At 40.4% G+C, this 26,364-nt stretch overlaps 1 protein-coding gene across 4 annotated transcripts in view; it reads left to right on the top strand.

Annotated features, from left to right (window-relative positions):
- ARK2N (arkadia (RNF111) N-terminal like PKA signaling regulator 2N) overlaps positions 1 to 26,364 on the top strand; it is a 43,141-nt gene that overhangs the window by 12,550 nt on the left and 4,227 nt on the right. For 3 of the 4 annotated variants that reach the window (XM_052670214.1, XM_052670215.1, XM_052670216.1), the window contains 3 exons: positions 3,199 to 4,015; positions 21,804 to 21,986; positions 24,990 to 25,116. In XM_052670214.1, the coding sequence (XP_052526174.1) occupies positions 3,292 to 4,015; positions 21,804 to 21,986; positions 24,990 to 25,116 (1,034 nt within the window). In that variant the 5' untranslated portion in view covers positions 3,199 to 3,291. Of the gene's footprint in view, positions 1 to 3,198; positions 4,016 to 10,232; positions 15,713 to 21,803; positions 21,987 to 24,989; positions 25,117 to 26,364 lie in introns of those variants that run through there. The other variant, XM_052670217.1, reaches the window with a different exon arrangement.

Consider the following 26,364-nt stretch of genomic DNA (forward strand, 5'->3'; position numbering starts at 1 on the left):
TTTGACAGGACAAGCTGCAGCCAACCTGATCCGATCAGTCCTGAGTAGGACAAGGAGGTTGGAGCAGACACCTCTGCACCAGCTTCTTTGTACAGAAAGTTTCTGTGATTCCATGGCTGTCAGAACTTGGACTGTTAGAGCTTGGGTTTTTTTTTTTTTGTGTTGTTCATAGAATTGTTTGAGTTGGAAAGGACATTTGAAGGCCATCCCTAGTCCAGCTCCCCTGCAACGAACAGGGACTTCTACAGTTACGTTAGATGCTTTCACAACAGGAGTTGGAAGAGATCTGGCATGGCTTGAGCAGTCAAAATACGATCCTACTTAATAATAATAAAAAGCTTCTTTTCATAATTATGTTCTTATCAAGGTCAGAACACATAGATGAGACTTGTTTGGTTTTTTCCTGGCTGGTAGGCTAGCGAGATGGAAAGTCAAGTACTGATATTCTTGTTTTCCCTTTGGGAGCTCTGGGGTATATGATGTTCCCAAATAAAGACGTCTGTGAAAAATGAATCTCTAGTTCATTTTGGCTGCCCTTTAGCTTTGTGTTGAGCTCCATCCTCCGTGCTAATCTCCGTTCTTTGTGCTAAAACGATAGCTGGGGCTAAAGCAGTTCTATGATTCCTAGCTTGGACTTCAAAATGCATTTCTTTGGGACATCTCTTTATGTATTTGAGCAGCCATATTTTTCCTTGCATAAGCAGAAATCAGATTTCAGAGTTCTTGGGAAATGTGTTTTTCTTTTCAAAACGTATTACCACAGGAAAAGCCGGGAGTTGCACTGGCGTATATTTACTGCACACCCCACTGTGTGTAATTCTTGGCAAGCCATTTAGTCATGTTTCACTTCAAAATGGGAAAATTATTTGATAAGATGGATTTGCAGATGAAATGTGTAGAAATTCTGTTTTTATTAGAGTATTGGGATGCCTTTGTCTCGAAATATGCAAATTCATCATGTGGGTTTGTTGATACTGTGCTGTGGCCGAGAAAATAAATGGGCTCCTATGTGATATTTATTACCTACCTTAAATTACCATCTCCATAAATTCTTTTTTTAAGTTGCTTTCAAGATAATTTCACTCAGTGCAAGTATTGGGGACATTTTCCTTTATATGCACTTCCCTGTGTTTTTTTTGCTGTTGCTGTTTTTTTATTTTATTTTATACAGTAGATGTAGGGTTGTCATCCCTGTCTTTCTTGTGTTGTCTGTTACTAACTAAGTTTTCTTTCCATAACTGGTATTTCCCATAAATATTTTCATAATTCTCTTGCATCGTTTCATTCATTAGCCCGAAGGAAACACAAGCTCTATTTTAATATTCTTTAAAAAATGAAGTTTCAAAGTGAGATGGGGCAAATGGCACAGTAGAGAGCTTTTGACAGAATCTTTCTAAGTCATGCTGTAGATAAGCAGCATGCAGTTACAGGCAGCTGGGATGGATTGGGAAACTGAAGGAGGATAGAAGGGATAGAAGAATCTCTCAAATCCATCCATACCATCACAGAATGGCCTGGGTTGGAAGGACTTCAAGGATCACCAAACTCCAACCTTCCCACTGTGTGCAGGGCCACCAACCTCCACATTTCATACCAGGCCAGGTGCCCAGACCCCATCCAACCTGGCCTTGAGCACCTCCAGGGATGGACGGGGCATCCACAGCCTCTCTGGGCAGCTGTTCCAGCACCTCACCACTCTCACAGAAAAGAACTTCTCCCTGACATCCAGCCTAAATCTTTCCTCCTTCAACTTGAAACCATTTCTCTTGTCCTGCCATTATCTACCCTTGAAAAGAGAAGAGGTAACTCTTCTGTTTGTGAGTTCCTTTAGTTAACCATCTCAGGCTGCTGGAATACTAATCACCCTATTCCATTTAAATGTATTTTTCAAAACAGTAGGTTAAAGCTTAATATTGCTTTTCCTTATGTGTCTGTGCCAATTTTTTTTTTAAATGCCATACGTTTGTTTTTCACTGCTCTAAACCCATGAGCAATTTGTTCCGTACAATTCATCTGCAGGTGAATGTGGTAATTGAAAGATCCTCCTTCACTTTATTCTGCCCTGAATTACAAATGAGGATTTGGGTCAAAGGCAGAGTGTGAAAAATTAAGATAAAATGATAAATACTGTATTACTGTTAAAAAAAAAAAAAAAAAAAAAATTCTCTAGGTGCTTTTTTGGTTGATAATGTGCAGGTTATCAGTCAGATCAGTAGCTTGATTTTCATACTTGTGCTGAAGAAATGCAATTTGTTAAAATATAATTTAAAGTAAATGTAGGACTGTGATGTGAGTGGATACTTTTTCTTGCTTGCAGCCCATGCTATTTGATGCTGTTTTCCTTGCAGATTTAGGAGACAGTCTAGGCCCGCTTGTAGGTTCTCATACAGCCAAGGCTTTTATGGCAGCTTTTTGAGAAGCACCCGACTGGTTTTTTAAATGCTCCTAATAAGCTTTACGCATGGCTTACCAGCATTTCTCTCTGCTGAGAAGAAATCTCTTATTATATAGCCAAGACTTCTATAGACGTTGCCTGAAGTATTGTAAATCCCATGTTGCTGAGAATATGGTATTGCTTTGTAGTCTTGCTCTGTGATATTCAGCAGCAACTTGGTTTCAAGCCAAAACGTCTGGATTTTGTTTATGCCACGTTGGTACTGTAAATTTGTCAATTGCCATAAAAACTAAAAGTCTTACAGTTTGAAGTCCTGATCTACTGAAAATAGATTTCTCATTGATATGGAAACAGACCTGCATTCTGGTCTGTTCAGGCAGATGGCTACCAAGTCTGGGAATTTTCACTCTGGCTTTGTTCATAGGTGCTGAAATTCTCCATTAAAATATTTGAAGTTGTTAGAGGAGGAGTGAAGAAGTTAGCATATGTTGCTTAGAACACATTGGTTTAAATTTTGTAATATAATGCTTAGAAATGCTTTTGTCATTTTCTGATCTGCTTTGGTGTGCCAGTGGGATGAACCCCATTTGAAGTGATTCCCACCTATCTTTCACAAATGTGAAAAAGGGAGGAATGGATTGCTGTAACAGGATGAGTTCACGAGGAAAAAGCAAATAGAGAAAACCAGGGTGGTATTGAGTCATGCTGCCTGTAACTGAAAGCAACCAGTTGATTAGGTAATACTGTAAGATTTGGGCCGAGTTGCTTGGGTCAATTATTCTTACCGTTGTGTTCTTGTGCAGGCTGCTGTGTTGCTGAAAACCACAACTAGCTGACCCCGTCTTCCAGGCTGCGTGCTCCATGCTTTGAGACCGAGGGGACCTTGGTGTTCTGAAATGAAGATGGAGGCAGTGGGAAAAGCAGAAGAACTTTTGGATTCAGAAGTTCCACAGAAGGCTTCTGAGAAGCAGGAGACAGCTCCTGATGAAGATGGACCTATAGAACTGGAGACACATACTCAGAAAGACAGCGTGCCCACTGCATCAGACTCTGCAGTGCTCTCTTCTATGCCTTGCTTACTGATGGAACTGAGACGAGACTCCTCAGAGTCTCAGCTAGCATCTACAGAGAGTGATAAGCCAGCGGGCGGTCGAGTTTATGAGAGTGACTCTTCTAATCATTGCATGCTTTCTCCTTCTTCCAGTGGGCATTTGGCTGACTCAGATACGTTGTCTTCCACAGAAGAGAATGAGCCCTCTCAAGCTGAAGCTGCTGTGGAAGAAGATCCTTCTGGGGTCTCTGGGGGTGCAGCTGGGAGGAAATCCAGGCGATCCAGGTCCGAAAGTGAAACTTCAACAATGGCTGCCAAGAAAAACCGACAGTCTGTCGATAAGCAGAATGGTCGAGTTACCAAGGTAAAAGGTCACCGAAGCCAAAAGCACAAAGAGAGAATCCGGCTGCTAAGGCAGAAACGGGAAGCAGCTGCTCGCAAGAAGTACAACCTGCTGCAGGACAGCAGTACCAGTGATAGTGACCTGACGTGTGACTCGAGCACGAGTTCATCAGATGATGACGAAGAGGTTTCAGGGAGCAGCAAGACAATCACTGCAGAGATACCAGGTAGAGGATGTTTTTTAAACTGAACTGTAACGCATCTGGCATCGTTTCTCAGCTGTCATGTTAAGTTAGATGAGTGACGCTTGAGAAAGCCTAGGAGAACTGCAGCTCTGTGTAAATTTGAAGACTGCAGTATATTAGCAAGATATGGGCAAATTTTAAAATCCGTTCTGAGGTTTTAGTGCACTTTTGCACACCAACAAATTTTAGAAGTGGTAAATTGGAGGAAGGACTGTCTTTGAATTCTGGAATTTTCAGATCTTTTCCTTTCTAAGGCTATATGAATTCCTATCAGTGCTGTTAAATCCCATTAGTTGGTGATAATCTAATAAATTCATTCTTAAGATAAGTGGCCAGCTTTGCTTTAATACACTAAGACCACAGCTTGGCAGCTGTGTTGGGAACAATATAGCATACCTCTTGCCTGTGTTACAATAAGGCCCTACTTACTGTTGCACTTATGCTGTGCTTTCAGCTCTCCATTTCAGTGCATGACAAATGTACTTAGACTTATTGCAAATTCTTGCAGATTGCAGCTGGTCACCTATTTTAGGACATAAATATGAATTTGTTTACACAGATGCCCAAGCTGTTTCCATTTATAAATTTGCAGCATTTCAGACAAAGCTGTTATCATTTTCCTATGTGATAAGAATTTATAACATTTATGTTTTTAATTTGCTGACACGTCTGTGCTAAAAGATTGGAGGCAGCAAATTATAGGGAGATTCTTATAGCTTTATTAGTTGAAAGAAGGATAAATTCTTGAAGTTTCTTGTCTGCTGAGTCTTTGTTTTATTAGCCCAAGTGCCATGGACAGGATTGTGTATACTGCTTTTACGGAATACTATACCAGAGAACCATCATCACATGACAATCAAAAATAAAACTACGTAAGAATAAAGTTTTTGGCTTGCCAGTTTTTACTGAGTTACATGACTTTTTGCCTTTTGTGCTAGAAGATTTTTTTTTTAGATCAGTTTAAGTTTACATAAAGTGAGAAAACTTTTTAGGAAAACTGCAGTAGCTGGTCTTCACTGTCTGAACTGTTTACTAGATGTCTTATTTAAAATATCTGCATCAGATTTTGCACATAATGGTCTCTGTTCTGACTGGCTTGATGACAGTGAACAATTTTGCTGCCATGAGAACTGGCCTTTCTCCCACATATTGCTAGGAAGCAGGTTGCACAAAGGAAGTTAATGTTTATTATTGGAAAGTCTGGGAAAGGCATATTCTTCTTGTAATGTGTAGTAAACTGTTAATAGATGCTTTAAAATTATTTTTCCAGTTTAGTAGTTGGTCAAACTTCTGGTTTTCATAGCTCTGTGCCTTTTTTTTTTTTAACTGCTTTTTTTTTTTTTTTTTAAGATATGTTTACACTTTACAGGGCAATTAAGACTTAATATAAAGCCCATGGAAGAAAACTTTCATTCAATTTTCAGATGGGTCAACCCCTCCTCTCCCCCAAAAAAATCCTCACCAAATCCCCCAGGGTATATGCTTTTATTTTTTATAAAGTCATAAAACACCTTTTGACCCAGAAAGGTCCCAGTTGGTATTTGTCAGATCTGCCTAGATTCTTGACTTGCATTGCTGAGTTTGGAAACCATTCTTGAGTACTTTTCTGTGCCACTGGGCTCCAGCATTTGAGTGTAGTGAAATGATCCCACTGTAGTATATAGAGAACTTGTAAATTTAATGATTATTAAACACATCTTTTGATTTTTGCCTCCATTGCAGTATGTGGGTGTGCAAAAGCCAGCCTGGAGAACAGTGACCTTTATTGTTAGTTCATAGCTCCTATCATCCGAGTAATAATAAATTACATTATGAGTAACCTGGAATCAGACATAATGTGTGCCTGGCAGACTGTGGGTTTTTTTGAGGCAGAATCATCTTTGGTAGATGTTTGGTAGGAAACTGGCAAGTACAAGAGAAACATGCCCTATAGAGACAAGGACAAAGGTAGGCAAAAATGCATCCTGTGCTCCTCTGGGTTAATAAAGCATGGGCTTCACAGATGCAGTGGAGCCGTGAGCCTGGCAGGGACTCCCTGTGCTCCATTGCAGTGTCAGATCCATGTGCTTCTTGTGGTCCCTCTTGGTGGGTTTACAGAGTGCTTAGCTGAAGTCACTTTTCTGAACAGAAAGCATTTTTAATGCTCTTAGCTCTGGGCTCTAAACAGCCTGAGAAGTTAGGAATTAACAATTAGAAAATACTGCAGGGTAAGCTTTCCTGGAAATTCAGCCATGAGTATCCTCTGCACAAAGTCAAAAAGTAATAGACTTCATTTTTAACTTCACACTTGAACTTCGTTGTCCAGAAACTGCAGTATGTCTGTTGGAATATAAGCAAGGAAAAAGCACTGTCATTTACTTTTGAAGAAGTCCGTACCTCTCGATGCAGAGGAGTTTGTGTTTTTCCCATAGTCTTACTGCATTTGGATGCCTCAGCAGTACTGTTTGTTCCAGCCTCAATGTGGCTTATTATTGGGACTGATTTTCAAACCTGTCTGTTGTCTGGAAAATAGCTTTGCCATCAGAGATGCTGTAAAACTTTTAGCGATAGTTCATTTAATAATGGCCTTTATAACAGAGGCTGTATGTACCCTAACTCTTAACCTTCTGCTGAAACTTATAACAAGACAGTTTACTTGTGTAAGGTCTGAAATTTGAAGTGCCAAATTTGAGAGTACAATTATGTTTTCATGTCAATCACCACTTCCATCCTAATAGTGCAGTCATTTAATTTTTTTTTAAACCATTCACATGACTGATTCTGAAATACATTAGGATAGGAGAATAAGGTAAGGAAAACATTCACATGGGTGCACGATGGTGTGCTGAACAGATGTAGTGTTATTAGCTTCATTTTGTTGTGTGTGCACCCAAGTTGGGAACTAAGCAATTGTGCAATAGAGTCACAGTCCTCTGCTGAACTCCATTAAAATGCTCTGGCTTGTTTTTCTTCTCCACAAAGACTGGAGAGAAGAGTTGAGATCTAATTGGTCATATAGTAGGGACCAAGCTCAGTGTGGTGTGTTATTCTTTTAACTTGGCACCATATAATATATATATTCAACCTGAAAATACAGGCTCAATCAAAATTTCATGGATGCTCCTGAGAATTTTTTGACTGACCTGAACAGTTGTATGTTTGGGCTCTTTATTTCATTCAGTGCAATGTTTTTTAATTATTGCAGATGAGGAATAATCTGTTATATCTTAATGACTGAGCCTCTCTGTTGGCATTTAAAACTGTACTGTTCGTTAGGGAATACCAGATAGCATTCACTTCAAGCATAAGGAGATGATCTTTGAGTCCTGAAACTGGTTCTGCTAGACTTACTGCTGATGAAAGATTTTTTCTTTAAACAATTTCAAATTTAATCATGCAAATTAACTCAGAATGAAATTAGGATAAGAACGAGTCTAGGAATTAATATTTATTTCTTTGTAAATGCTTTTCTTTGGAAGGAGGAAGGTTTTCTTAACAGTTCATAGTGTGAAAAAATCAGTTTGCCACCATTGTGCTTTCTGCAACTTAGATTGAAGTCTGCATTGAAATGGGAGGAGACTCTTGTTACAGGCTTTTAAAAATCTCTTTTGAGTACTGATGCTGAAGGACGTATTGCAGCTCAATGGTTTAAAAAGGAAAAGCAAAAAAAAAAAAAGCACAATATGTGTGAGCCAGTTTACTTCCTCTTAAGATGAGCACAAAGAGCTTTGAATGGAGCATCTGCCTTAGGGATGAGTTTTATTGGAGTTCCACACAATGGCATAAAAGGGAAAAATCAGAGATTTGCAGTGAGATACTCATTTGGAAAGGCAAGGTAGAATAATGACTACATGTGGTCCACTATGGCTGACTAGAATGGAGATGCAGTGTATCTTCTTAGCTGTTAGGTTGTCTGATCCCTCAAATTAAATAACTTTGGTGTTTATTTGGTAGTATTTAACAGATCTCATAAAGAGACAGCGCAGGGAATTTCTTAGGTACTGTTCTGCAGGTGATACTGACTTGGCATAGCTTCTAAAATTGTAGGACTGTAAGCTCACAGTTAGTAATGGGACCAGTTTGATAAATGCTAGCTTTTTCATATAATAATTAGAAATGCACTTTTAGACTCAATTTTTCTTAACACTAAAGATAATGAGTAAAGAAGTGGGTAGAGCCTGTTATAAGTAGAGCCGCAGAAAGAGCACTTGAAGCAGTTTGCTTTGCTGCCACTGTCGATTGTGGATGTAGTGTGATGCCTTTAAAACAAAAAACTATATTGCAGGGTGATATGTCTTTCAATGCATAGGCCCTTTAGTTCACAAAACAGTTTTGACAGCTTTGACTGTGCTAATTCATTCTTAACTTTAGAGGCCCGGCTTATTTTATATCGTGTACCACTATCAATAGTACTTTTTTGTTTAAATTGCAGTTAAAACTTGCTTAATATTACTTACATGTTTCTACTCTTAAACGTGTGGAAGGCAGAAAGACTCCTGTTTAGTTCTTTTGTCTTGGGATAAATCCCTGACTGAAGAATGAATAGAATCACACTGGAGTATGTGGACAGTGTAATATATATTTTTTTCTGTTTTAGGGAACCAACAGGCATTTAATATTCAAAAGGAACTACATTTTAGGAAAAAAGAGATATTATGTTAGTTCATTATTTTCAGTTAAATGCCAACATGGAGATGGAAGGTAATTACTACACGGCAATTCGTTTTTGAGCAGAGGACCGAAATGCTGAATTTCCAGCTTATCTGGCAGGTAAACAGATGAGACTTCCAAAGTAGGGTTTTAAATAGAAGGTCTCTGGCCCTCAAGTGGTAGCATTGCTATGGCTTGAAAATAAGAAGAGAATAATATTATGCTTTGTTTGGCTGTTGCTTACTGAAAGACTTCAGAATGCCTCATTTAAATAGCTTTTAAAAGAATGTATTGATAGGTGATACCGTAATTTCATATAGACAGTGGAATCCCATTGAAGAGTTAGTGCCTTATGCTTTTGTTAGTAGACTTTGCAAGGGTTGTTAACGTATGAAATCACTGGTTCAGATAGCTGCTTTCTGCAGTTGGATGTGATGTTTGTCTCATTCTGGAACTACCACCAGTAATGTTTGTATGCTGGATAGCATGCAGGCGGGTTTGTTGTCTCAGACAGATCCAAAGCCCAGCTGTCCTGGGGTTTGTTGCTTCCTGGAGGTTTCCCAAGTGAACTAGAAAGGGCAGTGATGTCTGTAGGTTTTTTAGTTGACATGTAGAGTAGGATAGTAAGGATGGCTTTGTCTTCTCGCTGCTAAAGTTCTGCCTGGTAGTCTCAAAGTCATAATGTTTTTGCTAGCTGGAAGGAGAACAGCTTCCTTCCAGCTTTGCCCAATCTCTTTTTTTGCACTGACTTGAAGAAGTTACGTGAGAAATTGTGCATGGCCAGCTGGTAATTCTCAAGATGAAGGGCACACGTGGTTGGTGTGTGAGGCTTGTTGTTGGCATCCACATCGTCACGGACCTGTCCTGTGGGTTATTCCTGTAGCTGTGTTTTCCACTGAGACCCGACAGAAGTTGCTTCCAGCAGTGTGTCAGCATGGTATTCGTGTATCTGTGTGCTTATGTGCGTGTTTTTGTGTGTTCTCTTCATGGGTGTTGAGCCTTTTTTCCAGAATTAAACCAAGAGTGGTAAGCTCTGGGCTTGGCTACTGCAGGCACTGCAGTCACCATGTTGGCCTTTTACCTGTTACTGTCTGCTGTTTGGTGTGCATTTATCAGGCCATTACTAAGGGGTTTGAGTACCTAAATAAAATACCTGTAATTATTCAGATTTATCAGCTAAAACTACGGTCTATTGGAGCAAAGCTAAACAGCAGCAAACCTCCTGATGCTGTATGATTTTTCTGATGCCTTCAGTTGAAATAAAAATTGAAATTGTGAGGGAATTGGGCTAATTTGGTTCATAAAACCAACAAGATCTTTGTGACAGAATCGTATGAGAATTCTAGAATAAGAGTAATTTTGAAGCCAAAATTTATTATAACCTCAGCGAGTGCAAAATTTTATTTATTTTGACAAGAACAATGTTAGTTAATTTGATGTTTGCTAATTCCTCCCGTGTTAATATCCAAGGGATGCAATTAGAAAAGTTTGTTTTCCTAACATGCCTTAATAAACAAGATGATGTTCTTACTTCATGATGTCTCATCAAATGGCCTCAATGTCTTTAAAGCTGGCTTCAGTCGTGCTGGGGGATCTGGAGGAGCGACCAGGGAAATTCCAGGATTGCTTGACAGGGGCACCGTGTGGGATAGGAACTGCATAGGCAATGTCCTGGAAGAGGCCATGAACTGCTTTGCCGAGATGCAGAGGCAGACAGAGGAGAAATTTCGCATGTGGATAGAAAAGCTAACCCGTCTTGACACGGATGAAGAAAGCAAGCAGCAACTGGAGCCCAGGGAACCTAAAATGCAACTAGTTGGCCAAAGAGTCCCCCCTACCACACAGTCAGGGGCTTTCATGCAGATGCCTGATAGCCAAGTACTTCCTCAGCAGTCGTTTAATACTTACGTGGGCTGTCAGAATGTTGATGCTACGCTAGAGTTTCCAGCGACTTTTAATAACAATTTTCCACCTATCTTTCCAGAGAATGGGAATATTGCAGAGCCTGATTTGAATCAATCATAAACTTACATCTATATATCTTGATGTTACTTTGGATTATGCTAAAAACAAGGTTTGCTTTTCATATTTATTTGTTTTTCCCTTCTGGCTTTGATTACCGTGGCAACTTTGTTTTAATTATAGAGAATATATATGTAGTTTAAATTAAAAAAACAAAACAAAACAAAAAAAACCCAAAAACACAGCATACCTATGTGCATGTGCCAGCACAGACATAAACACCTGCAGAGGGAGGGGGTGGGAAATGCTGTGGGCTTTCATCGCCTGACTTGGGAAGATGTAAGTTAGAGTCCTTATTTAAATACTACAGAAGCCATACAGCTACATTTGTTATGATAGGAGCGTTTAGACTGTTCATCCAAATGCTCTTCCTGCATGGTAAAACATTTAAGTAAGGAAATAAGTTTTATATTTAAGGATGTACCCTAGAGAACCAGACTAGTTACAGACCTGTAACATTTCCTTAACTCTGTGCTCACTCCCAAGTTCTGCAGCTTGAATATGGCACGCATTATTTTTTCTTTTTCCTCTTCAGGCAGAAGTAATAAATAAGCTTACCCTAAAGATTTAGCTATATATAACCAATGTGCACAACTGACATTTTGTCTCCTGTTTAGTAGATCATTTCTTGTCTGGAGTTTTTATTAATGTCCCTGCTGTGTTGCATATGGCATATTTATGGAAGCAGCTGTCTTTACAGCGTGTGCAAAAAATATGCACATGTATACATATCTACGTGGTCAGTTTGGGTGGAAATCATCTCCTCTAACTGTAGGTGTCTGGTTTGCTGTTCTGCAGATCTCAGGAAAGAGAGAAGTGCCTACAGAGGATATCCCCTGGCAATGTCTTCCTCTTCCATGAGTTATCAGCTCCCAAACAGATAAGATAACTTTGGGCTACAGTTAGGCGAGATGAATCATGCCCAAAGTACATTGTGTGCATGCATGACCCGTGCACACAAAGCACTGCTGCTTCCTTATGTATATATGAGCAATCTGCATCCTTCATGCTGCAGTACAAATAGTGGTGTCAGTCCTGAGATAAGTGGCTGCTGGTGGGCAGGTTGGTTCTTTGCACAGGAATTTAAGCGAAGGTGTGACAGACAGGTCAGTAAGCACTGTGCTGGTCTGAAGGTGTGGTTTGCTGCTCTGGGTCAGAGCCAGAGCTTCTGAAACAAGCTGAAAGGCCACTGAGATGGTTATTCATCTGTGAGTGGGAATGCCAGGACATTAGTTTTATTTAAATAATACAATAACTTGCTATCGTGTGGATTTTTTTATACTGATAGTTATCCTGAATAGACAGGCTCAAAACTGTGATGTTTAAAGTAGAATTAATTTAAAATATATATTAGAAAACTCTATTTAATTCTTACTGCTATCGCTACAAACAGGGATTGTTGTTCACCTCTCCAGTAAGGCCTTTCTTCACGTGAAGTAACTCCTCCATAGCTACCAAAAATGAACATTTCTCATCAATCAGAACTTGTTAAATGATTCTAATGCACATGAAATAGAAATTGCGGTGAAGGAAGCGGAGAGTCTTTGTGTAGGCATGGTTTAAGCAAAGAGAACACTGTAGGTCTCTTTAGGCTCTGGTTCTTGTACATCAGTCGCTGCTGATTATTTTTTTATTTTTAATTATTTTAGTGCAATTCCTTTTCTTTCTGTTGGAATTCAGCACTGTATCTTCCTCTTAATTTCTTCCTTCTTGAAGTCAGCAGGTGTTTTTTCCATCAATTTGCAGTTTTTGGATCAATCCTGTAAAGGAAACCCAGTAAGTGCTTTTTATTCTCAGCGCTGTCACGGGTGCTTCAACATTATTGTTTTTCCCCCTCTTTTTAAATACGTGATGCCTTCATTAAAAGAGAGCTTAGAGAGCCATGTTACTTTCAGAGGACCTGCCTGGAGGACTGTGCAGGAGGCAATTTTTAAGGACTGGAATAAATTCTTTGCAGATGACCTTCGTAATTTTGATACAAAGATTTTGATACAACCTTAGGAGAAAACTCCCTCATCTGAAATGGTCTGCATTTGTAACTGACCTGTGGGTAAATTGTCACGGGTTAATTTATGTTTATTTACCATTTAGTACACTTGTTTAAAATCAAAATCCTTTCAGGGAAAATCATTTACTGATATGGAGAAAAAAAAAATAATTCCTTCTGTTGTTCGTAGATTTGCTATGTATGCCTTTATGACAATGATAAGAGCAGCATATTTCAAAGCATGACAACTTTACAAGCCTTCCCATGCATGCAGAAGCAGCTTTTTGCAGTGACTGCTTTCTTTCCATGCGCAGGCATTGCTTTGACTCAGTGTCTCTGTAAGCATGCTGTTAACTTTTTTTAATAAATAAAATAGTATGTATAGGGCAGTTAAGTATTTCCAAACAAATTTTGTAAGGGGATCTGCTGAACTTATTTTTTGCTGAGATTTAAACTGACTTTTATGTAGTGATCTCATAAATGGAGATTAACTTTGGGGATGTAGCCAGTGAAATCTCTGCCAACCTTCAGTATCTTATGTTTTTTTTTTCTTTCTTTCTTTAAAAATGGAAACCACGTACATCAGAGCCTTCAGCTGTCCTAACTGCCTTCAGTGCATGAGTTAGGGAATACCTGCTCTATTGTTGTTGAGATGAGGTCCCTGTTGTCTGCTCAGGCATCCTATGGTCTGACCTAGCAGGAGCGTCCGGTGGCTTTGGAGCATCACGACGCAGCGCCCTGCAGGCAGCTGTGGCCAGGCTGTGATGATTCTGTGTTTCAGATTGGGCATCTCTTTGAGCCAGCAGCTTTCAGGGCTCCTGATAGGTAACTTCAGATTTTCCTTTTCATTTTTTTTTTTTGTTCTGGAGAACTGGAAGTATTCTCGCTGTAGTACGTGACTGCGGTTGGTTTGTCGTGGTTTCCATTTTAGGCTTATTTTCAAAGGGCTTTGACTAGAAACTTTCAGGGAGTTAGAACCTATTTAGCTGAAATTTTAACATTAATTTTGATCTCATCCATTCAAGTGTTTCATTGAAGTAGTCCAGCTTTATTGAAGGGTATCAGGAGCAATCTCTCACTCCCAGTTGGAGATAGGTTGTGAATGTACATTTATGTTCACATCTCAACACTTTGCTCCAAAACCACTGAGTCTAGCAAACAGAAATGAGTAGTTTTGCCCAGAGGTGAGAATCAAATTTGGAATTTTTATACTTTTCCTACGTCTTATACTTCAGAATGGAGTAAAGAAACATCTTTTCTTGTTTGTTTCCTAAATAAATATTTGCAGTTTTATGGTTTTGGAAGAGCAAATGAGTCGGGCTAGATCAGCAGGTGCAGACAGGTAGAGCTCCAGTGGCCCATTCAAGCTCCTGGATTACCATTTTTAACATTGAATTATGTTGAGTTTGGAGGGCTTATTTAGGAAATAAATATATGTTCTTTAAAGCAGCACACAACATAAAACAAATTCCAAGTCAGTATTTCTATTGCAAAATGTGGTGGGGAAAAAAAAAAAAGACAACCCAACATCTTAGACCTTCAGACAGACTGTTTCTTTGGTGTTACGGCAAAATAACCCAAGCAGAGGTACACACCTGTATTGAAGTTCATGGTGTCTTGTAGTGTTGCTGCAGGATTGTTGGGTTACTTTATTGGAGTGCTAAACACAGGAGCGGAGGGCCAATCTTGACTCCAATGAACTGGGGTTATGTCTGGCAGTTATTTTGCAAACTGGAGCATATTTATGTTATGACAGATGTTTCTCATTGATGTATTTTGTTTCTTCCTGTATCACATACTGTAAACGTCACCAAAGGCATTGGAAATTAAATCCTAGCCCCATTAAAACCAGTAGAAAACTTCTACCCAACGGGGCTAGCATTTCACCTCGTTAAAAGCTGAACTTGCTGAGCGGTTTTTTGGATGCAGAGTGCTTTAAAGGAGCCCCTGCCCTGTGGGAGGTGTAAGTTGGGATTCCCAGCAGATGCTCCTGTAGTGCTGGAGGTGTGATTGAGAGCACTCGAACAACTTGTACTGTAGAAGCGAAATCCTCAGGCTGATTGATGAGAATGGACAGTACTTTGCAAGTACTAAGCTAGAAACTAGTCTTTCTGAGAAATGTTATTAGTCTCATGGTGTTGGATCAGAGCAACAAAGGCACATGGAAAACAAGCTTATTAAATTAGAAGTGATTTTGAGAGCTGTGTTAAATCTCAGGCTAGCCAGGCAGTGGTGAGCCTGGATCAGGTGCTGCACTGAGCCCTGCCGTGCATGGGAGGATGCAGTGTGCACTCCCCAAATTTCCAACTCTAGGGATTCTGATTCCAAATAGTGATATTTTCGGGACAGGTGCCTCTGCTCACCTGCCCTGTGCCACTGGGGGATTTACACAGGGGCATTCCTGTTCTCGTAGAGATGCAAGAGCAGGGTGAGATGACTTTTGCAGTGGAAGAGATCGGAGTGACAGATCTGCTTCCACAATTAAGGGTCATTAAGCAGCACCAGTGAAAGCGAGATCTGTCTCCATGCGAATCACACACTGCTGAAACTCAGCAAACAGCCATCTATCTCCACGTGCCTTTGCTGAACGCACAATGAGAATAACTTTGTGTCCCTCTGTGCAATTTGGTGAAACGAATCCAAGCTATTTTCCATCTGCTCATCAAAAAGCCTGAAAGAACGTGAATGTTGGTCAGTGAGACTTGCATTTGAGATCTCTTCTGGTGTCATTATAAGCAATCCAGTCTGAGAACAGACTTTTAACTTGTGTTGTTTTAACTTCACTGTTTTATAGTTTACTGTGTGAAATGAAGGAAACTGTGAAAGAAATGGATTCATTGATTTTTTTTTTTTTTTTTTTTTTTTTGTTGTCGTTGTTGTTGTTGTTTCTCAACTTATGATTTTAGGGAGAATGTTGTTACACTACTGTTGTTTTTTTTTTTTTTTTTTAATTGTAGTGACCATGTATTCTTCGCCTAACCCTGTACATTCTGAAATGTAACTCCTGTAACCTGGAATAAATAAATAAACCTAAATAGTAATGAAGCGTTTCATGTTGCTAAACAACAAAAGTCTCCTGCCCTCATCCTCCTCTCTAGGCACTGCAGCAGAGGTAGCTGGTTTATGCCACTGGACTGCAGATGCTTTGGCTGTAGTGCTGGGTCATGTCTTAAGTAATACCAGGTTTGCAATTTCTACCTGGAACAAAAGAAGCAGTTCCTTTAGCCCGTAGTCTGAATGGTGAAGCCATTCTGTTCAGGTGAAGCTTATGGATGTGTCTGCTGCCAAACCTTTTCACTTACAGTGGAGTCCTCTAGGTCTTAGCTTCTGGCATGCAAAATCTCATTGCTTTGCTTACTGCAGTGATAATTGGAGCTTTTGATTTATGTATGGTTATCAAGGTCCGTTCTTTGTTTTGCATAATCTCCAAGCAAATGTAATTTTCTTAAATCCATGTGAGGTGTAAATGATGGCATTTTGGGGATGTTTTATTCTTTCAAAACGTCTCAGCGTTCTCTTTTTTTTTTTTTTTTAAATTTAAGAGCCAGTTCAGCTTAATTAAGAAGCAGCCCTTGCTCTTTGGGCTTGCATACATGCCTGGATCCCTCCATGCTGCCTTTTTAGCTTTTGCATGTTACAAGAAAGCATTCCCAAGCACTATTTTTAAACTCAATGATTTTCCAGTTAAAATTAGCTCAGTGATTGGAGGGCAACGTCATTTTCAGCAGTGCTGAGCTCTCCTCCTTGTTAGTCCTGAGCACATCTCTGCGTGCCTCAGTTCCCCCATTGGCAAAACGAGCCACCTAAGAACCCTCTGAGCTCAGCAATGGAAAGCTTTGTTACGAATAAAGGGCTGTAATAATTACTGTGATTATTATGGTCCCTCTTCTGCACGCCGGGAAGCTTTGTTCACACCTAAACAGGGCTTCACTCGGTGGCTCCGGAGGGCAATTCTAGGCACTGCAGTTAGCCTGTTAATTTTGGAGTGATTTCCACTGGGATTGTCCTCTGGAGACATCAGTCTTTTTCCTCAGCTTGCATGGAAGATGTAAGGAATTGAAGTACGTAAAGCAGTCTAAATCCCATCCCGAGGGCTGGCCGTCATCTTGCTGAGCTTCAGCGGTGCAGAGGTTGTGTGCCATGCTGAAGCCTCAGCTCCAGTGCTGGGATGGGAGGCAGATGATGGTGAGGTTCAAACCAGCAACCTTCATCATCCATTCCTGTATCAGAACCCTCAGAGTTCCTCCATCCAGCGATGAGCTGAGGGTTCCGTGCCCAAAGCCAAGACAGCTGAAGAGCCAGAACAGCTTGCAGGGCTCAATTCCCCATTTCACGTTCTGATACCCTTCGTGTCCTATGATAAACTGTTCTGCATTGATAAGCAGCTATTGCAGCACAAAGGTAACAGCGCCTTGTATGGCATCACTGCTTTTAGTTTTGATGAGCTCTGTAAATTAAGGGAGAATTGGACACTTGGAAGCATTGTCCCTGTAATGACCTCTGGAAAAAATAATAAATCCTTACGGTCTTTCCCTCCTCCTGTTCACAGTAAATGTCAACAGCTGTATTTTGCTGCTGGTACTTATTAACTTTCAGCCCTTGTCTTTTTCAAGCATTTCATGCTTTAACAGTGAATTATAGCCTATCACCAGTGAATCACACATTTTCCATCTACCTTGAGTTCTCAGAAGATGCAATTTTTGCTAAAGGTTCTATTTAAATTACTGAGGAGAAAACCTCCTAATTCCGCTGCATTAAACTGTGATTCCATCATGGTTTTGTTTTCCTGCCTTTGTTTTTTCTGTCTTTAAGAACCGGTTATGATGAATGGCGGCTCCACAAAAGACAAACAGATAAAAAACACGGCTGTGCTTTCAGTGGATCTTTTTACCTTTTCAACCTGAAAGCCTTTTTTCAGTTCTCATTTCCCAGCTGAAGCCAGTCACCCAGATTCCTTGGCACCACGCCGTCGCTTTGCATCACATCATCAGATGATGGTGTAGTTGGCCAGCGAAGTCTTCCTAGCTTAACCCCTCCTGTCCTGTCCCTGTGGCATGCAAAAGGAAGCAGGCTTTTGGGATTTGAGGCATTTTAGAGGATTTTTGGATATGCCTTCACTGCCATTTGCATCTCGTTGTCTCTGTGGCACACCGAAGCATTTATTGCTTATTTCCTCCTATGAGTGTTGGATTTTCTAGGCTTGCTGCAGTTGCCGTGGCCATTCGTTGGTGGTAGATATGGGTAACCTTGGCAGCAGGGTCCTTTAACTCCAAATCTGCTTTTGAAAGGCAAGGCTGAGAGAAGCACAAACGGTCCTCTGCTTGGTTGCTTTGTGAATAGGCAGCTTGCTTGTTTGCAGAACTTTAAATCGGTGGCTCGTAACGCTGACAAATATAATTACAGTATGTAAATTATATTCAAAATATTTTTGTCTGTTTGATGTATACTAAATTTAAGCTAAGTCATAAGGTGTGCTCTTTGGAAGTGTGGAAGATACAAGAGTGGAGCTACAGATAACAAGTTTATGCTTGTATTTCCTACTGATGAAGACTTTCGCACAAGTTATTTCTATGGGTAGGTGATGAGAATATCACTCTGCATGTATATACATTTATTATACATTTTTGCATGATTATACATGTAGGAGTGGTACAATTTTGACTTGAGACTATTGGTGCCTTTTGTCCAAATATAATTGTACTTGTGCAGACTTGTCTATCTAAATCAAATCTCACTTCTGTTCTCGGAGGTATTAGTAAGAAGTGAGAGAAACAAAGACTCAAAGGAGCAATACACGGGTCTTGAAATTTTAGGTAACCTGCTTCCAGAATGGTCAAATAGTCAATATTGTACTTGACCCTCGTATCTTCTGCACTCGACTGTTTATTTTTATGGACCATATTATACGTGTTCACATTGAATCTGATGATAAGACTGAAAGGAAACATTCCTCTCATGATTCGGTCCAGTCGTAACTTCTGCTTGTAATTCAACCATCCTTTTGCACAAGTAATTTGCTGGGCAGCCAGCTCAATCCTGAGCTGGGAAAGCCATTATTTTGTAATTGCCTTTTCCAAAGCAAAAGATTGCCTTTCAGTTAATTATCAGGATTTCTTTTCCAGTCCTAATCATCAGTGTTTCATGTTGTGAACAGATTGGTCTTTGATACATTGGCATTTAACTACTCATTTATTTTTTTTTTTTTTTTTTCGGGTCTGTTTTAAGTTTGTAATACAATGTCATTTTACAGAGTCATTGTTTTGGAGGCAGGTCTGGTCTGATTATTATTATTATTATTATTTTTTTCCCGAATTTCTTCACCTCATTGCAAAACTGAAGCAATACAACTTAAGAAATATGGTCACTCTTTAATGAAGTGTGTTGCTAATGATAATTGTTTAGAATATTTTGTTGAATTATATTTCAGAGAAGTTACTCAGTAAAACCTTACCAGGAAGAGCTCTTCAGATACTTAGATTTGAATCTTTCAGTTCGTTGCATTCTTTCTGTCTTCAACAGTAGATATTTGCTCCTTCTAAACGAGACCAAAGACTTTCAACACAGCACAGTGCAAGGTTTTGCAGTTGGGCCGGAGGAATCCCAGGCATCCATGCAGACTGGAAGGAGCGGTGCTTGAGAGCAGCCCTGCAGAGAAGGACCTGGGGGTCCTGATAGATGAAAAGCTGAACATGAGCCAGCAGTGTGCATTGCAGCTCGGAAAGCAAATGGCATCCTGGGCTCCATCAGCAGAGGGGTGGCCAGCAGGGACAGGGAGGTGATTGTCCCCCTCTGCTCTGCTCCTGTGAGGCCCCATCTGCAGTGCTGTGTCCAGGTCTGGAGCCCCCAGTACAAGAAGGACAGGGAGCTGTTGGAGAGGGTCCAGAGGAGCCACAGAGATGATCAGGGGACTGGAGCACCTCCCCTACGAGGACAGGCTGAGGGAGCTGGGCTTGTTCAGCATGGAGAAAAGAAGGCTGCGGGGTGACCTCATGGCAGCTTTCAGTACCTAAAGGGAGCCTGCAAACAGGAGGGGAATCAACTCTTAGAAAGGGTAGATAACGGCAGGACAAGGGGAAATGGCTTGAAGTTGAGGGAGGGAAGATTGGAGGGAAGTTCTTTGCTATGAGAGTGGTGAGTTGCTGGAACAGCTGCCCAGAGAGGCTGTGATGCCCCGTCCATCCCTGGAGGTGTTCAAGGCCAGGTTGGATGGGGCCCTGGGCAGCCTGGGCTGCTGTGAAATGTGGAGGTTGGTGGCCCTGCGTGTGGCAGGGGGGTTGGAGCTTCGTGATCCTTGAGGTCCTTCCAAGCCTGGCCATTCTGTGATTCTGTGATTCTATGATTCTGAACAATTTTTTCTTTTTATTCCTTGTGATTTTTAAAAAAAGAAATCTGCTGTCATTCTGCAGTGCTGCAGGTCCTGTCTTCCTCAGCACGCAATTATTGTCCCATTGGGGTGATACTGTGTGCGTATCATGTAATGAAGTCCCCAGGCATGCAGCTGCTCACACTCCTGTGGAGCTGTGCAAAGTGCAATCCTTTGGCCCAGAACATTTTTGCATTTCATGCTTATTTCTATGGCTGACGACTGAGACCAAAGTTTTCATTCTGCCATTTGAGGAACAAGAACCCCAACTGCTGTCACCCACTCTGAATTGATAAACTGTAGTAATTAGCAGAGGCAAAGTGTGTGAATTAAGATGTGCATTCTCTCAACATTAGGATATTCATCCAATCTCTCTTTGCTCCTACATTAATCTTTACCTTGAATTCGACTTCTTTTTCTCTGAGCCTCTTCTGTTTCTAGTGTGCTTTCCAACGGTGGGAGATTTTCACACCTCAAAAAGAAAATACAGCACTGTAATCAAACGGACCAAAACCACCTTTTTGTTACCCCTCAGTAATAGATTTCAGAATCATAGAATGTCTTTGGTTGGAGGGGACCTTAGATATGATTGAGCTCTAATCTCCTGCTGTGGGCTGGTTGCCAATCACTTAGATCATGCTGCCCACAGTGACATCCAGCCAGCCCTTGAGCACCTCCATAGGGGTGTTCTCCTCAAGTCCAAGGCTGTTTGCAGCTCCCAGGCACCCACAACACAAGGAACCCTTATACACACATTGAGGCCAGCCAGACTAACTCCACATCCCCTCTAGGCTGTGTGCAAATGCTTGCATATATGTCCTTGTCAGCCTCTGTATGAGTGTGAGATTTGTCCAAGAACTGAGATTCACTTGATTGCCATCTATGCCATCGTAATAAAATTACACAGATAAGACACCATATGAAAGATCAGTTTATTTTCATTAATGCTTAATCCGTTGTTATCATCTATTATTCAAATATTGGAGACATATGAAATTCAAGAAGAAAATTATTTATAACTATCATTAACATCTATTGAAGGCAGTTATGAGATACGTTGCTTTTATACAAATCACCTTTATGGCTTCCACTAATCATGCAAGCAGTTCCCTCTCCCTCTTCCCTCTCCTTATTTTTGGCAGCCAAAAGCACATATGGCAGTTAGGGAAAAGCATATTTATCGCTGCACACCATGCTTCTGCTTCTTGTTAGCCTTGATTTTGGAAAACAAAGCCCAAAACATTGCAGTTTTGAAGAATTCCTCTGTCCCTGATGGATAGATGCTTTGTAAGGCAGCATTAAGTTAGTGTTAAATTATTGCACTTGGATCACTTATATTAGAAAGTTAGTTTTATTCAATCAGCCCTACTGCAATGTAAGCCATAGCTTGAGATTATTTGTAGAATTCTTCAGCTAGATGGTTTGAGAAATTTAATGTCCTCTAATACAGCATTTCTTATTTTAAATTGAAGGTTCCATCCTTTTGGGATTGTAAATGTAATGCTGTCAGATACGGAGATGTTTATGTGCTACTGTAAAAGATAACACAGATGTAACTGCCTCATCTTTGTGTTTTCTGTGTATGCAAAGGTTAAAATGTCTCTGTAATCAGACTGTTCATTATTCAAAGTTCAATAATTGATATAATTTACATACCTTAAAGAGCCTTGCTAGGAGATTGATTTAATTCTTAACTTAATTGTACTTCTAAAGGTGTTTTTTACTGTATACTGATGTCTGACAGCAGCTGCTTTTCTCTCCTTTTGCAGATGGACCTCCAGTTGTTGCTCATTATGATATATCAGACACAAACTCAGACCCAGAAGTGGTAAACGTGGACAATCTGTTGGCGGCTGCAGTGGTGCAAGAGCACAATAGTTCCTTAGGAAACCAAGACCTGGGATCTACCTGGAGAAACAGAGGGCTGCTGGATGAGCTGGGTGCTGATGCAGGTTGGTTTGAGCTCCCTTCCTCTGATGTTCATTCCTGCTTCTCACTCAGTGTGTCCACCTCCCATCCTTTCGATGGTTTTGTGATTTATACAGCTTTAAGAGCACCCTATGTGGATTATGCAATAAAACAGTACAGGTGCTTATTGAAAGTGTCCGACCTTTACTCCAACTGATAAAAACCTAACAAAGTTTCTGACACTAAGTTTCTTAATAGTTTTTTCTCCCCCTCTAATTACTCTTCAGAAATCTGGTTTGTTCTGTTTGTTTGTTTGTTTTAGTGGTGATGGGAGCGTTTTCCTGCTCTCTTATGACAGTGATCTACTCTCACTACTGAATAGTTGATTATGACAAGCCAGCTAGCCAATAGCTAGTAAACCAATCATCACTTCATTTTAATTATTGTAATCATCTTCTTTGGGGTCTCTCTTGTCTTTCTGACTCTGTAAAATACAGGCATTCATTTTTTTTTCCCACATGCCATCTGCATTTTTAACATATTCTAGAAAATTGGACATTCCAGGTTCAGCTAAAGACAAAGGGGAAAAAGGTGCTGCTTGTAATTGGGCTTCGTATCAGTGGGCTGAAACTTCCTACAAGGAGGCGAGAGCAGGAATACTGTGGAAGGCTGTAAAGAAGTTCATGAACCTCGTAGCATTGCTCAGCTCCACTTGTCACAAAAGAGCTACGCAGTAAGACGAGGTGCTCCAAAGACTGGGGAGAGCTATGTTAGCATGGGGGTGTTTTCTACTGACTTCACCCCATAGCCCCAAGTGCCAACAGATTGCCTTCCTTGCCAGTCATTTTTGGTACACCATTAAGGTTTTCAGATGTGTAGGACATGGAGGCTTGCTTGTGGTGGAGCAGAGTTCTGTGTTTCACTCTGTTTTTTAAATACAGGCTATACTGCGAGCCTCTGGGTAGCTCTGAGCCACTTTTCAGCATCCATAAAGCTGAAACAAATGCAAATGCATGGCACATTTTGAAAGAGGTGTTCCATTATTACCTAGTGGAGAGGTTCTCTTTCTGTTACCTTCACTACAGTGTGTAGCTGGGATGTTGTTCCAGCCTTATTGAAGCCTGATACATAGCACGGATGGCTTGGTACTTCAGCAGAAAGAAAGGAATGTAAGGAAATAAAAAATGAAGGTTTCTTACCAAGCAGCATTCCACCTTCCTCTTTATGAGTACGAAGCTGTGATGCAGGTAGAAATTTGTCATCCTTCCTCCTGTATCCAAGGGCACAAACTTCTGCAAGGACGAGGTTGCCAGTTAAACAGATCCCTTCAGGAAAACTCTTTATCTTTAGCCAATGGGAGCATGTTCAGGCAAATTCATTCCTGGTGCTGGGATCCGTAGGGACGAATGTTTTTACTTCCTGCATACATTTGCCCCAGAGCTTGTACTTCACTACACTGCTGGCTGTATGTCTGTCAGGACCAGCCTTTCCTTATACCATGCCTAGAACTGCACGTTTGGAAAACGGAGTTTTCACATCTTACATCTCCTTCCCAAATTAATCTTCAGCCAATATCTAGCTTAGGAGATGTTTCGTGATGGGTTCCCGTGGGAAAATAGCAACATAAGCTTAATCTATGTGAAAAATCTTACTAGGGCACACTATCACATCTTTGTGCACGGGCAAATATTTTGGGTTGTTTTGCAAGCTGATGTTGTAGGGCAAACAAAACATCTCCGTTGTGCATCATCCTAATGTTCTTGCAAGGATATTAAGTGTGTAGGCATGTTATTAGGCATGAAATCCGTATGACCAGAGGCTGTAAATCTGCCTGCCTGCTCTAATCCTGATTTACACTTGGTTACATGTTGTAATATTGACTCTGCTAATCACAGTTTTCCCACTGCTGATTACTTTATTGTCTGAACTTAAAGCTGTGTCAGTAGCCCAGTCTTTGGGGGCTCTTGTTAATATCTACTGGGACTCATTTCAGGGATGCTTTGTCTTCTGCCCTGGGCAAAGGTTGTAGAATGGCATGCATCAGTCCTAGCAGTTAGCATATAAAGGCAGACCAATACCAATGCCTCCTTCCCAACTCTGTGCACTGAAGGCCTTCATTTTTGTAAAACAGAGAATAGATTGCTCACTCTGTCCCTCTATTTTTCCTCCACCTTTTCTAAGCATTTCAAGCAGCCATCAGAAAGCATTTCTGGCACACCCTCTAGCATGTATAACATAATATATAACAGACTATAATCAGCTAAATTCAAAATGTCGTGCTCTACAAATGGCTCTTCCCCCATGTAATCCAATATGTGAGCTGTTCCCAAGCTGTCAGCAGTCTCAGCTCCTTCCAGGCTCCCCAGCTTCTCCCAGGTTAATGCTAAAGGGGGACAACAGAAGCGTGTCCTTTTTTTCTCTTGTCAAACAAGTCCTTGATAAACACAGACTAGCTGTGGATAGCTGGAGAGCTGTTGAGGAGCTATCACGAAAAACCACCTGCTGCATCGTGGAGTTTTTGTGATTTAAAAAAAAAAAAAAAAAAAAAAAGATTGCTTTCAAGTATTTGTCATAGTAATAATAATGGAACAGATGTGAAGCAGCGTGGCCAGAAATCAGTGGCTTTGTTTTCTTGTTTTCCCATTGACTGTCAGCCCTTGTTTTGAGACACCATATTTCTATTTTCCTGGCATGTGTGATGTTTCCATCCATCCTGTAGGCGTAGTTTGCCGTAGTATCACTGGATTTGATTTACTGATTGTCATCTTGCTGTAAATCAGAGAGGTTTAGGTGCAATCTAGCTCTTAGTGTTGATGTAAAACAGCAGTTGGAAAGCATGACTACATCTAAAGCAGGGAAGTGCTCCTAACTCAACAATATGTCTCATTCACATCTGTGTGACAGCACCATCAGTAGAGCTATTAGAGCTTTTCCAATCATGGCATTCCAATCTTTTTGGGTTAGCCTGAGAGAGTCCTTCTCCAACTCATTCCTGAGTCATGCAAGCTGTTAAGTATTGTGTCTGTTTGCATTTGTCCCATGTATAGGTCGTTTGGATCCAGGCTTCCTTGTAAGTGACAAACCCTCAGCTGGTAACACCCAGATCAATGAAGAAATTAATATCACCTCTTCTGACAGTGAAGTAGAGATTGTTGGAGTTCAGGAGCATGCCAGGTATGAATTCCTTTTACTTATGTTCAGTTCCAGTATTTCATTAGTTTCATCAGAATATCTGTGTTGCCAAAACTAATAAAGAAAGAATTCTTAAATTCCCATCCGTGACTGATGCCCCAAAGGTAGAGAACATTAGACTTGGGGTTTTTTTTGTTCTGTTTTTCTGTTCTCCTTGTCATGGTGACATAGAATTGCTCAGGTTGGAAAAGAATCACAGCATCAAGAGAATGACATCAGAATGTGTTTTCCATAGAACAGTTATCAATGTCGTATGTGTTTAGACTGAGCTTGGGATTTGATACCAAATATCAATGGGCAAAACATGTGAAATGTTAAAATATCAAACATTGAGATACCAAGTTTATAGACATTAGGAAACTTTAGAAGTTTAGTTTTAGGTGTGTGCTGTGAATGTTCCAATACGTAAACAAAAATAATTATGTAGGTTCTTGCTATTTTAAATATTCACTTTAAGCATTTAAACAGTTTTAAATTTGTTTAAATGATCAGTCATTGTGGAAGTAAAACTGCTGTCAACCTTTCAGTGGCTGATGTGATAAGATAACCTAAAGATCAGCTCCTTAAGAAGACACAAGTTAGGTCAGAGCCTCCAACTAGATCAGAGTAAGAAAGCCAGAGGTTTCCCTCCAAGCTGGTGGTTAGCAAATCCAATTGTGCCTTGGCTGCTACCTCGGTAAGCATTTTTTGATGTCTCCCTTAATCTTTAAAATGAAGATTAAAATCTTTAGAATTTTGCTTGGCTTAAGGCAATATAAACAAAACCAGCAGAAAAAGGGTGTGTGGGTGAAGGAACACAGCTTTTCTCCATAATTCCTTCTCCTTTTCTTGAGGTAAGGAAGAAGCAAGGTATGCAGGACTAAGTTTCCTGTACAGATAGTGTAGATGCAGTCCAGCACTGCTGGTATAGGAAAAAATATATATATATTAAGGTGCTAAAGGAGAAAAGATTTAGTCTTAGCTTGTAGAACTGTGACAGTCTTCTCATGGATCAAGCTTCTGCTTGGGGTCCCCACATCAAACACTTCTGTGCTGCTGCTTGCACGTACAAGATATTAGTCTTGCCTAAGTGTTAATGACTGTTCTGTCTTGGAAGGGTGGACCATAGGCCCTGAGATGGAGCACTGTATTTAGTTTGCTTTGGCTCCAATCTTTACTTGTCATTTAATGCTTTAAAATACTCCATCTTAAAGCTTAAAAAAATAAAAAATTAAAAAATCCCCTCTGTTT

This window comes from Tympanuchus pallidicinctus, unplaced genomic scaffold (genome assembly GCF_026119805.1).
Source record: "Tympanuchus pallidicinctus isolate F22 unplaced genomic scaffold, pur_lepc_1.0 scaffold9, whole genome shotgun sequence".
NCBI lineage: Eukaryota > Metazoa > Chordata > Aves > Galliformes > Phasianidae > Tympanuchus > Tympanuchus pallidicinctus.